This window comes from Geospiza fortis, unplaced genomic scaffold (genome assembly GCF_000277835.1).
Source record: "Geospiza fortis unplaced genomic scaffold, GeoFor_1.0 scaffold104, whole genome shotgun sequence".
In the NCBI taxonomy this organism is placed as follows: domain Eukaryota; kingdom Metazoa; phylum Chordata; class Aves; order Passeriformes; family Thraupidae; genus Geospiza; species Geospiza fortis.
The window spans coordinates 3,601,242-3,615,453 of NW_005054325.1; the positions used below are offsets into that span (position 1 = coordinate 3,601,242).

A 14,212-nucleotide genomic window follows, 5' to 3' on the forward strand; every position below is an offset into this window, starting at 1 on the left:
AAAAGCCCTGCCACAGCGCACCGCGGAGCTCCACAGCTGCCACAGGTGTAAGAAAGGAAAAAACACAGCCTGGCAGCCAGGAAAGAAGCGTGAGGGAAAGCCCTGTGAGCAGCAAGGAGAGAAGAGGAGGAGGAGAAAGAGGAGAAGGAGGAGGTGCTGCGGGTGCTCCACTGGAGTCCCCTGCAGCCGCTGGAGAAGAGCAGAGCAGAGCGAAGCCGATCATCCCCCGCAGCCCGCGGCGGAGCGCGGAGCGGGCTCCTGGCAGTAAGTGCACGAAGCCTGTGGGGACCCCACCGGAGCAGCCTGCTCCTGAAGGACTGCACGCCCCGCAGAGGACCCGCGCTGGAGCAGTTCCTGGATCCCCAGAGCACACATGAATGCCCCAGGCTGGAGCGGGGGGACAGTGTGGGGAAGCAGAATCAGCACAGAGGGGCTGCACTGGGCTGACCACAGCCTGCACTCCCCATCTCTCTGCACCGCTCAGGGGAGGAGATGGGGGAGTCCAGGATGAGAGAATGAAGCTGAGCATGGGAAGAAGAGGGGTGGGGGAAGGTGGCTATAGTTTCTCACCATTCTATTCTATTTTTAATTGGCAGTAAATTAAATTAATTTTCCCCAAGTCGAGTCTGTTTTCCTCATGATGGTAACTAGTTAAGTGATCTTCCTGTCCTTACCATGACCCGAGAGTTATCCCATTTTATTTTTTCCACTGCCCTCGTGAGGAGTGGGAACAAGAAAGCAGCTGGGTGGGGGTCTGGCAGCCAGACAAAGTCAACCCACCACACAGTGAAATAAATAAAACAACCCACCCAAAACTGCCCCCCTCACCCCTGCTTTCTATGACCTTTGAAAGGAGATAGAAACAGAAACACAGACTTGATGAGGCCACTACCCTCCCTCTGACCCTCCTTAAGCTGCATTTTGGCACAAACAGTCACTTTCCTGACTGGGAGCCAAATGATACTTCTTCTCCTCAAATAGGAACTCCCGACTCCTCCAATTTTTATTCTTCAATCTGGCCTGTCATCAACTTCTTAAGTCAAGGCTACTCTTCCCACAGTCATAGAAATTGAAAAGAGACTATTTTATCTACTGTTACCAGCAGATTCTAGTGCAATCAAGCAGCACATACAAACACTGTTTAACATTCTGACATTCATGTATGTACAGATAAATACATATACACACACACTCACAGTCAGGTGGACAATCCAGTATAAATTCTACACTTTAGCCTATATATAATATAGGTACCTTTTATCTCTTTTTCATACAGACACTGCAATTATCATGAATCCTGCTAACCACATGAGGACAATAAACAGTTGAGCAAATAATGGTCAATGTTTAAACTGGAAATAGATGGACAACTTCACCAGACAGGTCAGCATGACTGAAACTGAGAAAGGTTATGTTAAGTATAAAGGGCTCAACCTTGAAGTAATTTCCTTTGGTTGTTTTTTATAATCAGGTCTAATGACCCATTGTGAAACTATGCTTTGTGAAAGCATTAGACTGACACAATATGGACTAAACTCAATTCAGCCTATGTCCCTCATCTCCCTAAGGCCTAAGCTAAAAGCAGACTGTACACAAATACTCTGGTCCCATGCCTCCCACCCCCACAAACCCTTAATAACATGAGATTTGAGAGCATGTCTAGAAAGGAAGGGGAACAGACCTCAATCTCTGAAGACCTAAATTCAAAGCCAGAAAAGAAGAATTTCTCCATTAAGCAGTTAACATTTTTCCTTTAAACTACAGAAGAAATTTATTCTCTTGCCTACTGTAAACTGTTTACAGCCAAGCTTGTATACACGCACAGGCTTTTTTTAAAGACAGATTTTAGAGTGATTCATAAAAAGCTGACTTGAGCAGTCACCATAAAGACATTCTGCAGTTCCAAAGACAAATCTTCAGCTTATTGGAGCATACCATAGAAACTGGTCATACCAAGTAACTTTTATATTCTATACAGAAATTTTACTAAGTGATGCAATACACATCAATTATAGGCCTGTTTTCACCTAGCTCACAGACACCACAACTCCTTAGCAATATTTTCCTAACATTCTATGTCATCATAACACCTTACTGGAAAACTAAGCACATGGAGTGGGAATGTTGCCCTAATGTTGTAAAAACTGCTGTAATCCAGACTTAAAATTTGGGTAATATGCAGATGAAGCAAAGTTTACTGAACTGTTAAATCAGAACCCTACATGACAAAACCATTCTGTTTTATCAGGAAGAATGAGAGACACACTGGCTACACAGTTGTGGCCATCACTTTGAGAAACTCAGTTCTGAGACTGTCAATGAATTATTTTGTCTAGTTCCTCACAGGCAGTATAGAGGTTTCAGATTATAAATTACCATATCATATGAAAAGTACGTGAAGATGCCTCTAGTTAAGATATATCTTGGGACACACTATAAATATTAATTAGACATGACCTGCATACAAATACTGCACTGCTATTGAAGATTGCTTCTGGAAGTGACAATTTACCTCTAATTTACCTGCTAATTAGGAAATTTCAAAGATTCAATTCAACACTTGTGATAAAAGTTAGGATGGCATAAAAATGAGAAATCACTAAGCATCTTAAAAGTCTCTCTCTCTTTTAGCTGTCAGTGCAACAACAAATGCGCACATCCTTCTTTTCCATTTTCTGATGAAACAGGATAAAAAGATAAAGTCACATAAAAAGTGTTTATCAGAATTATCTCGATGGAGAGTTGGGAACTAACAATTACACTGACTTCACACATATGTGGTAAAGACCACCACAAAGATATATTTCTTGAAACTACCATCTCTTGACCCAGCAGAATAGAATTGCTCTGAAAAGGTCTTCCTGACAATGCCTTTAAGACTGAGAAATAAAGCTAGAAGACACCCTTCCATATTTCATACAAAGAGCTCCAAATAATTCCAAGAAATAAACTTTCTTTGGGAGTGCAGCAAGCTTTCAACCAAATCCAACAGGGAAGCCATGAAAAACTTAAAAGATGACTATTAGGAAAAAAAAATATAAGGAAAAAAATTCTTTCTGCAAACTTTCCCTTTTTGTAAATTGTGTACTACAAAATTCAAGCATCCAAGAAAAAACTAAGGTACCACTTAAGAAATGGGAAGCCAGGGTAAGCTAGACTTTTAGACTTAAAACTAGCATCAGGGTAACCTGTTTCTACCTTGGTATTTGGACAGAAAATCCAGACAACTCAGTTAGGCTGACCAGTCTACAGAGCTGTCCTTCAGAGCAGAGACACAATGAAGTTTCCACTTATTCAATCAAATTTTTTTTAAACATTCAGTATATAGTATTTTTGAAGCTTTCAATATATACATAACCACACTACAAGAGTGTATCACCCATGCAACCTTTAGCTTTTCTTCAAAAAAAAAGGTGAAACAAATTGTACAGCTATGAGACACTCAGCTTAAAAGTGACAGGTGTAAGCTGGCTCTGAATTCATAATTCATATTTAATCCTCTGTCCCACACCACCTCAATCTCCTGAAAGCATTAGCAGCTACAGAAGCTGTTGCCAATGATATAGACTCATGAAAACAAAGGGTTACATTTCATTTGATCTACCACTAATTTAATCTTCTACCATGTATCTATTTTATACAATAAAATACTCTAATCAACAGTCCTGTTATCTACAGTATTTTACTTCACTTGGATAATGGGAGTTCACAGTTACACTCTTCATAAAACACAATGCTTCACATGCTTTTCCATTAGTAGATGATTCCAAAATACAAAAAATAATGCAGCTTTTTGAAGTAAATGAAATAAATATAAGTAAAAGCTCCTATTTTTATGGCTGGCTTTTACCAAAGTAAGTCATTATCCTATGCTATGATCTCTGTCAACTTGATTCTCCTTCCAATTGCAATTTTATTGCCACAGATGGGTTACAGTTGGAAAGGACCTCTGGAGACCACTTTATCCAGCCTTCTCACTCAAGGAGAGCCACTGAGAGCCAGGTCCCCAGGACCATGTCCACAGTATTTGAATACAGCCAGGAATAGAGTCTCTACCACCTCCCTCAGTAACCTGAGCCAGGGCTTGGTCATCGTCACAGTCAAAATGTGTTTCCTGGTGTTTAGAGGGAATCTCCTCTGCTTTTTTGTGCCCGTTGCCTCTGGTCCTGTCTGTGGGAACCACTGAAAAGAGTCTGTCTCACTTCTCTCTGCACCCTCTCTTCAGGTATTTATATACTTGGATGTGATTCCCCCTCCCTGAGCCTTACCAGGCTCTCCTATGAGGAGGAATTATCCAGTCTCAGCCTCTTAACCATCTCTGTTTGACTCTCTCCAGTATGTCAATGTCTCTTTCAAAACAGAGAGTTAGTTTTCATTCATTTTTTTCTAATCAAACTCCTGAAATCTTGAGTTCCATTATCTTTTGGGAAATCCCTGATGGAATTGGCACTATGTATGGAATTCAGCAGCTCACTTTCTCCTTCTAATTCAGATCACTTTTAGCAAGCTAGAAAGGAACAAAAATCTTTCCAAAATTTTAAAGTTAAAATGTTCACTAACATTCCTATGAACATTATTTTCCAGCATTATATCAATGTTTAAAATGCAATCTAAAAATCCATTCAGTGAAAATCATTATTTTAACAGCTGCTACTAGATTATTTGTACTCTTTAACATTCAGTCACCATAACCTGAGTAATTAAGTTATCAAAAAAGCAGTAATATCTGGAGTCAGTATAAATATTACAAACCCCATTTTTGTCAAGGGAGGGCATGCTGACCCAGGTTATCATCTTACTCCCTTAAGAACTAATAAAATTTGGGAAAAAGCAGATAGGGATCTAATTACCGTTGTAAAAATCATGAAGCATCGTCATTTCCAACATGTTGTCATGAACACCATGATGCTTCTGGGAAAACAGTTTGCCTTACTAAATAAAAAATATGTACTGAATATATTTCTTCTTTGTTTGTGCGGAAAAGTAGGTTCTACCCCCCAAAAATAGCTGCCATAAGTTAAGGATAATCTGGGACAAATTTTGGTTGGGAGTACATAAAAGTACAGGTTTCATTCCTGAAAGCATTCAAAGCAACATGAAATCTTAAGGCCTTCAAACCACAAGCTCTAGAAACTTAACACCACACTACACAATTTCATGATAGAAAATTTTTTTCCTTTTAAAAATTTGCACTGCTTTAAACTTTGATGCTGCAGTTCAAAAAAAAATGTATTCCAGCAATAAAGTTACTGACAATGTTTTGTGGACTAGACACTTGTTTATATTGAAAGTACAGACAATTAAACTAAAACTTGTAATTTAAAGCTTCATGGAACAGTAATTTTTATGGCCTGATAAGTAATGGAGACAAACTTAGGTAACCCAGAAAGACTCAGACAAATATATTTATTTAACAGCAAATGTTTACTGGTCAGGCTGCAGAAACAATACTGGGTTTTTTCCCTCCTTCGCTGCAAAGTACTAAGAGTACACACATGAACAAAGCCAGAGAGAACAAGGAACAGAGTTACAAAAGAATATTAAACCAGAAGATAATTTATCTGCCCTGCTGAGAAGAGCTCAGGGAGGTAAGCCAAAACATTGGAAAAGAAGAAAATATCAGAGAACTAAACATAAGAAAGTAGAAGTGTAACACTCAATTAAGACAGTGCAGAAGCTTTATACAATACTTTACACCAACCTACACTGATGAAATGATTTCTTGACATCTCCTCTTGATCATTTACCTATGAAACCAACAGCCCACAGAGCTCCTGACAGAAAACATCTCTGAAATTATCACTTATACAAAGCATACATGACAAAGTATAGCACTGCCCAAACATTCAGCTGGAGCACAAGCAAGAGTTAGGGTGAAAAAGAACACACTAGCAGCACTTCGGTAATGCTTACACATTTCCAACTAGCTGCAATTAGTTCAAGTGTCATGCTTACCTTTAATAGTTTCCTCCACAACTTCTACTACACGATCTATCTGCTGAACCTAAAAAAAGTCAGAAGGTAAATGCCTAAGTAGTCAACAACTGAACATACTTTCATATTAACTAGTCTTTCAAGAGTGTCTTCTTCTGAATTAAGAGGGAGTAAAGACTTTTGGGCTGTGTTTTTAGCCAGTTTTACTTTCTGTGGATCTTGGTCAATCTGCCAAAAGTAACTTTAAAATTTACCACCTAATTTAAACCAAATTTTGTCCTCAAAAAAGGCAAGCTCCCATAAGTTTGGCAAAAATCACCAAATTGCTAGAAAAGAGTTCAGGCCTTAAGTGCTGTTCATGGTTTGTGACAGGCAATGGTGAACCAGGCACTCAGCACCTGGGTGGCTCAAACAGCCAAAGTGCTCCCTCAACCCGGTCTCCACAGCAAAATAGTGGACAGTGGAGAACACAACAAAAAGCTGAGGATATTGTCAGGGCAGAATATAGGGGAGAAAATGAATGAGGTACTGGAGGGGGAAGACACTGGAACATAGGAAGAAATTAAAAATACTGTTGTGAAATTTAAAAGAACAAGACATTCTCCTGAACTTCATGCAGGCTGTGTTTGGAAACGGAGAGAAAAGCCCTCATGCTTTTCACAACACAAAATAATCTTTAATTACTTTTATATAACATCTGCAATAAAGACAACAAATTTATGTTTTAGTGCTATATTTGCCAAAATTCACCAATAACAAGATAAATAGTTCAATTATTTCTTAATAGATATATCAGTCTTTCAACAAAGTAAATGGCCAACACACTGTAGAGATTTTGGCATATAAACTAAAAGGAATCAACATTAACACTGCAAAATTAAACACTCAGGAATTCTTGAGGCTGAGGTTCTTTCCAGAGCTTTCATCCAAACCACCTAATCTGTGTAATTCTACTATAGATATTTACATACAATGCAGGAAAGCCAACTTGTCACACTTAAGTTTGTTTGCAATTTTTCCACAATATTCCTTTTTAAACACTGCTTCTCTAAGCTGTACATTACATTAACTAGATGCAGTATGAATTTAGCAGTCTTTTCCGTGGAGTTTGTTTTCCAACTTTTTTCCAAAACAAGTAGAAAAGCACAAGTTGCAGAGGCTTCAAGAGGAGATCCTGGTTTGCAACAAGGAGCCTGGAACTTGGATCCCTCATAGCAAAGCCATTATGTCTCTCTGCCCCAAATCACTGAGTTTGTAATTCCCTGTAAATACAAGACTGCAAAATCTTGTCTGCTTCACATTCATTTTTCCAATCTGTTTAGAAGAAGTTAAAAAAAAAAGCTCAACTTTAGTTGGAGTCTGATTTTAAATTCCCAACTAAAGTCAGTGGGAGTCAATTCTTTTCCTTGTCTGAGTGTTGGATCAAGTCCATGTAAATGTATTTTTCTTTTTCTTTATTTTTACCTTTTGAAATACAGATTTTAAAATAGGGATGTCCACCATTTCAGATTTTTTAATACAGTACATTAGTTAAGAATTCTAGAAATTAAGTTATAGTATTCCTAATATCTCCAGTTTAATAATTTTATTGAAAAATAACTGTATTTAAATAATTTTCTGAATCACAAGCATCCGCATTACAGACACACATATCTAGCAATCAACTTATAAAGAAAGCACACATAAGCAGTCATATGAAACACATGCATATTTACATACTTGTGTACACATCCATTTTGGATGTTGTTTTAAAAATTATGACTCAAGATATTTAACATATATACTTTCTACTAAATGTTTAAAAAATAAATAGAAAAATTCCATTTGAAAATAGAAGTGTGCACACTTAAAACTACACTACAGACAGGGAGCAAAGTCTGTGTTATATTACCTAAAATATTATTGCTATATGTCTCAGTACTAGACTGTTTAAGTTCATAACCATTTTAATAATTTAAAATATGAGAAATCTGGGTGGTTCATAACCTGAGCTACCAATTACTTTCTGCATTGTGCATCTGAGGAATTTTTGCATTGCTCCAAATCCCCTGTTGAAAAAAGATAGAAAAAAACCCACCAACCATTATATTGCTTCTTCATTTTATTGGATAAATTAAATTATTCTCAATATGTCTGTCAAGAAGATGGCTCATGTAAGTAATTAAAAGTATAGGTCTGAGAGATAATGAGATCTTCACCTAGAAATGGATGCCTTACATGTTATTTCCCACATTAAATATTTTTCATTTGAAATTATTGAAAATTATTTGGCTAAAGCCCCAAGTGCTCAAGAAGAAAATGTGGAGTGCTTCCAGTCTGCATTTATGAAGATAAAAGTATCTTAGAAAATGTGAGGTGAACATGAAGTAAAAAGGGAAAGGTTTATAAAATTCTTATTTGGGGAAAAAAAAAGGGGGGGAGGGAAATGAAAAATGAGAAAAAATTACAAAGTTATAGTAATGAAATTTTCTTGAATATATAAAGGCCTGCTGGATGCTTTTCCTCACATCTCACTTCACTAACCTTATGGATAATTCTGCTCTAGACTGGTATCAAAGATATGTATAAACCTTCAGAGCACAGCTCCAATAATGTCTCTCTCCATCAGGCATAAGGAAGCCCATGAAGCACAGAGACATCCTGGTGGTGTCTACAGGGAAATGACACCATTCCTCAACACTGGTTCCACAGATCTTGTGGGACCTTGGTTCCAACATAGTTAAGTACATTTCAGACCTAATGTTCACTTGAAATGGTTCTCCATTAGGAGGTGAACAGAACAAGAGCTACAGACAGAACAGAGTTGACAGCTCAGTATAACTATGCAAAAAGAAAAAAAAAGAAACAAAACACTCAACCACCACAAACCAGGGCTGGTGCAGAAATCTGGGCTGAGATTGATATGGGCCAAGAGCACAGGCAAGGCTCATGAACCCATGGAAGAGCAGCCAAAGGAGGGAACCATCTGGTGAAAAAGCAAGAATAAAGAGAGTTTTATCAAAGTATGAAGGCTGAGTTGAAACAAATGCCAGAAAAAATCTTTGACCCTTCCTGGTGGGATCAGAGCTAGGCCTAAGTGCAGCTCAGCAATCATTTGTATTCATAATAACCCAGCACTGCCAAGCCCCCACTAAACCATATCCCTAAGCACACATCTACATGACTTTTAAATACCTCCAAGGATTGTGACTCAAGCATTTCCCTGAGTAATCTGGTCCAATGCATGATCACCCTTTACACAAAGAAATTTTTCCAATATGAACACCGTAGGAGTGAGCATAATATCTATACAGAGCTCCTTGAAGTAAAACAATCTTTTTTTCTCATCTTGAAAAAAGCCTATACATTGATTCTCATTGAAATAGTTATGAAACAAAATGGTCACTACATAGATAAAATAGTCTATCTTAGGTAATCAGAACATGCTATTTATAATCCTGAAGATTTAAACTCCAGTTCACCAACTCTGTTTCATCTCACCTTGTTTAGGGATCTCTGCCAGATGCTGGATGTTAAAAGACTACTCAGCCTATCCCCTTTCTAAAGCCAGTAAAAGGGAAATACATGGCTTCAAAAGGCACCTCAGGTCTTCTAAAAATCTAAATTATTTTAGAGATTATTATCTTCATTGACCATAAAGAGAGCTGAGCAAAACAGACTCTCAAATTACAGCACTTAGGCAAGATAAATCTAGGGCTTAATACATAACTTCAAAAGGCATGTGACTATAGCCACCCTGGCTTTAGAGGGATAACATCTGTGTTTAAAACCTTTCCTGACAATACTGACCATGGTAATGGGCATTACTCTGGGTTAGGAATGTATCCTGAGAGGAGGATCTACACAAACTTTAAAGGGAAGGGGACTACCCCAGAGATGCACATAAACAACTGATTTTCATCGCAAAACACTGACACAGCTGAAGGATAATTCTGATCTAAATTAATTGCTACACCGTTTGATTTACAGGACAGTACATAACTGCTAAATGAACATTTTCTATTTGCACTTCCAATTTTCAGTTTAAAAGCAGGTGCTTAACTGATACTCTTTTCTGGCTTTCCAGGTTCAAGTGTCCTATATGAATATCAACATGGGAATTCAAAAGCCAAAGCCAACCAGCTGAGATTTGTATGAAGTCATTCTTAGCCATAAATTACAGAATAAGAGTGTCCACCCGTTCCCAGGTTTTCAGCATGTTTTCCAAGAAGTTCTGCTAATTCAAATAATTCCGAGTAAAATTCCATCAAACTTGGCTTTCATGAAGTACATATTGGATATTTGCATTTCATGCAAGGCTCTGTTTTAAGGGCAGCAGACAGGTTCCCAGTCATGAATGCAGATACTGGCCTACACTGCAAGGTAGGCAAGTATCACTATCTCTGGTTTGCAAACATCATCAAAACTTTTATGAACAGAACCACAGAAATACCATACAACATATCTTCCTGGTTTATGAGGCCAAAGCAGTAGGGATGTATGGACACTTGGCATCTTGGTAAGGTTCCAGTGATTGCCTTTCACAATGGCACTGCTAAAGCTTTGCTCACTGGAGTATTTTACAAATGAAAGAATAAAGTGCATTAAACTTAAAAGTGTATACCAATTACAGATGTACAGCTTGAGAAATAAAGTGCTTGCTTTTTGAAATACACTTAGCATTTTTTATGCTGCATCATCTCTTTTATAGCAGTGCTCCTAGTGTTATGTGCTGCTGTTGGGAGTGCTCAGCACTCCCACTAATCACATTCCAGAGTTTCAAACTGGATATGAAAAGAAAATTACTTAAAGCTTGCCTTATACAGTAGAATAGCCAGGGGAAAGGGTTAGTTGGAGGTCAGGAGAATGCAAGGAGCCTTAGCAGAGGGCTTTCATAGCTATGTATTTCTCCTGGAAGCAGTGGCTTCATGCTCATCTTGGCCAAAGAGCCTGCAGTGCCCTACCATGCACGGCACCTGCACCTTCTGACTCAGAGAGCAGCAGCAAAGAGGGGGTTACAGCCTTCCAGAGCAGCAACACTGGCTTGGTTGTGTGGGTTTGTGCAGATGAAAGAATAGGCATGAGAGACTTCCCTTGGGTGATGGGTGTATGGCAGAAGGTGATGGGTTTTTGATGCTAGATGTTACACTGGGAAAGACAGAGAAGGAAGCACTGGAGTTCTCATTCAGGATTCACTCACCTGTGGAGCTGTTGTATGCCTTCAATAGAATACATATATGGATTAGGCCCCATGCTTTCAGTCTGCACAGCAAGTTTGATGATTTCAAAGTACAGATACACAGGCTTTGTGAAGCCTCTTAAGACCTATAAAGTCCCAGAAACCTGACCAGGAGTTCCAACACATAGGATCATTTGGAGATCAAGCACCTTAAAACTCCAGAAAATGTCAATGAAATAAAGTATCCCGTTCCAATGGCTCAACTATCACAGGGAGCACAGGTTTTGCATGTTTTTCTATGGAGCTCAGGAAGAGAGGAAACACTACCATTACCTACATCCATTCATGGGTCCCAAAACATAACCTGTCAGCTAAATCTTTCATTCCCCCTTGTCTCTCCTTTTCCTTCCCCTATGATCCCCTCAAAACAATCTGCACAGTTACACATCCTTCTTTAGGATGTGTAACTTAGGTGTACTTAGGATGTGTACTTTGGGTGTAACTTCTTTTTAGTTACTACTTAGCAACTAAAAATGAAAAGTGAGGGATAACTGCGTAGGAGAGTTGATGTCTCTTTGTGCACGGCATGAGCACTTGAGTTTGGAGTACACCACAAACACAAAGGGGTAAGCTTTGGACACCACCAGAGGGGAACTGGCTGTGAACCTCTGTGATGCATTATTATGTGCTTCAGGTACTTTACACCCTTGGCAGGTTTATTACTGCCTAGAATTTACCTGTTGCACAAAAGAGCTCCTTCACCTTGTGGTGTGACATTATAGTTTGATTTACACACAGCCTATGGCAAGGCCTCAACCCATATTATGTTTAAAAAGTAGCATTATTTTAAAGAAACACAGAACCACAGTAACACCACATATGGTAAGGATATGAAGTTGCCCTTCCTTTCCTTCTGCCCAAATCAGGCAATAAATAAATAACAGTGGAAGTTCAGTCCTGTATTTTTCAAATGCAGATCAAAACAAGCTCTAGTTTACTAGAATTTCTCTGGTAGTTCCAACACAACTTCCTCCTCCATCCCAACAAGAGGAGCAGAAGAGCCTCTGACACACTGCCTTTAGAAAGCCAGCCTGAGGGAGTTCTAATTGCTGGTAAATAAACACATTCTCAGACAACATGGTCCTTTAAAATAAATATTGAAAAAGAGGGGAAAAGAAAGTGTGGGGGGAGAAAATAGCAGAACTTATATAAGCAACAATAAATCAACTATGTCTCTCAGCTAAGTTGAAGACAAAGCCAACCTGGTATTAAAGAAAGATTTTCAAAACTGTACCCTTAATGCTTAAAATTTTAAAGTAGAATCAATATCCTATTGCCAACAGAACATTTTCTGTCTCTCAATTCTGCAAAAACTGCCTTTCAAAAATATTTTGCCATAGTAAGATAACAAATCTTGTCCTTTAAATAGTCACCCTCTCACACACATTCTTTATAAAATGGGAATAAAATCTTAAATGTACAAACTGAAAACAGAGACAATAATATGCTCTTAGCTTTGTTTTTGTTAATAGTTTTGCCTCAAGGTTGAGACCTTTCTGAGCTGAGGGATCTATTATTCAAAGCACAGTAAATTTTACCACAGCAATGACAGCCAGAGGACAGTGTCCTTATTGCAAAGACTACATTTCAGTATTTTCAGGTCTAGTTTCAAAGTACTTGGGAAGACTGTATTAACACCTAATTCATCTCCTTACAGAAATCTTTCTGTAAAAAATGCTAATATTTTTCATGAAATACTGGTTCTAGGTACTCAAATGAAGATGATGAGAAGAGGTTAATTTTCAGAAATTAAATGTTACCTAAAAGAAAATTTTTTACTAGGGGAAAAATTTAGAAAAAAAAAAATCAAACTTCCCAATTTTAATAGGTTAAATCCATCAAAACTGAAACATCAAATTACAATCTTGGTCAAAGGGTAGTGACTTGCTCATTTTTGTCCCCTCTGTCTACATATGTGTAGGTATTATTATACTGGCTATAACAACCAATTATGGATCAATAACTTTGTGGCCTCTGAGCAAAGAGGAAATCCATTCATCCATTTTACTTTTTTCTTTTCCAAAGGTGATTCAATGATACAGTAGTACCACATCCACAGAACACTGAAAACACTTTATTACTTAAGTCAAAGCTCTGTGGTTTCATTTTTGAGGTAAAGTTTTGTAACTATTTAACAAGTCAGCCACCAGTGGATTTAAGTCTTCAGACTGCCTCAAATTTAAACAAAATAATAATTGCTGTTTTCCCATTCTGCTTAATAGTGTGAAGTAAAAAAACAACCACCAAATCCTCAGCTGTGTCTGTGAAATTCATATGCTCTAGTAATGCCTCTTCCATTGATTTTAATAAAGGTCTTAAGGCTTGTCTTGGAGCATATAAACTGTGATATTCTTAAGAATATGGTAACTGATACCTTTATCCTGGAAATTTTCAGGCTTGAAAGGGCACTGGAAGTCAGTTCCAACAACAACACCTTTTCTTCCTCCCCTCATGCCACAGCCAAATTAAATCACCCTTGATTGAAGGCAGGTTTAAATGTTGTATAATGCAAAAAGATGAACAGGAGGGGTGCATGACAGGAAGCTTCTCTGCTGCTTTTTCCAAGAGAAAGGCAATAGAGTCTAGATATTGACACTGACCTATTGAAAACATTTATGAAAACCTTTGATTTCTAAAGATACATACCCCTATAATACTTAAGCCTTTCAGGTACTCCTGGCGAGGTTGAGCTTGTGGTACACAGCCTGCTAGAACAACTTTCTTCTTCCCTTCTTGGGCTTTCCTAAAGCAAGACAAACAGTGTATCAATATTTTTTAAATTATCATTTTCAATTTCAACACAGTCACATTATGCATGTGACAACAGAAAACAATCCCAATGAAGACCTCACCAAATCAGAAGCAATTTGAGCATGTCTGAGCCTCAGAAACCAAACAAACCAACACACCAAAAGAAGCCCATGTGAAGCTACAGCAAACCTGGTTCCATTTGGGGAGTATGTACAGAGAGCATGACCATTGCATATGTTGGACAAAAACATAACCTTGAAAGCTCTAATCAAGATCACTTTATTTGCCAAAATGATAGAAGAGAAACTG

The 14,212-nt window shown here is 38.1% G+C and overlaps 1 protein-coding gene across 2 annotated transcripts in view; it reads right to left on the minus strand.

Annotated features, from left to right (window-relative positions):
• Positions 1-14,212, minus strand: part of CDKAL1 (CDK5 regulatory subunit associated protein 1 like 1) — a 376,797-nt gene that overhangs the window by 245,179 nt on the left and 117,406 nt on the right. For both annotated transcript variants that reach the window (XM_005420967.2, XM_031056967.1), the window contains exons 5-6: positions 13,799-13,895; positions 5,956-6,004 (exon numbers count right to left, since the gene is read on the minus strand). In XM_005420967.2, the coding sequence (XP_005421024.1) occupies positions 5,956-6,004; positions 13,799-13,895 (146 nt within the window). The remainder of the gene's footprint in view (positions 1-5,955; positions 6,005-13,798; positions 13,896-14,212) is intronic.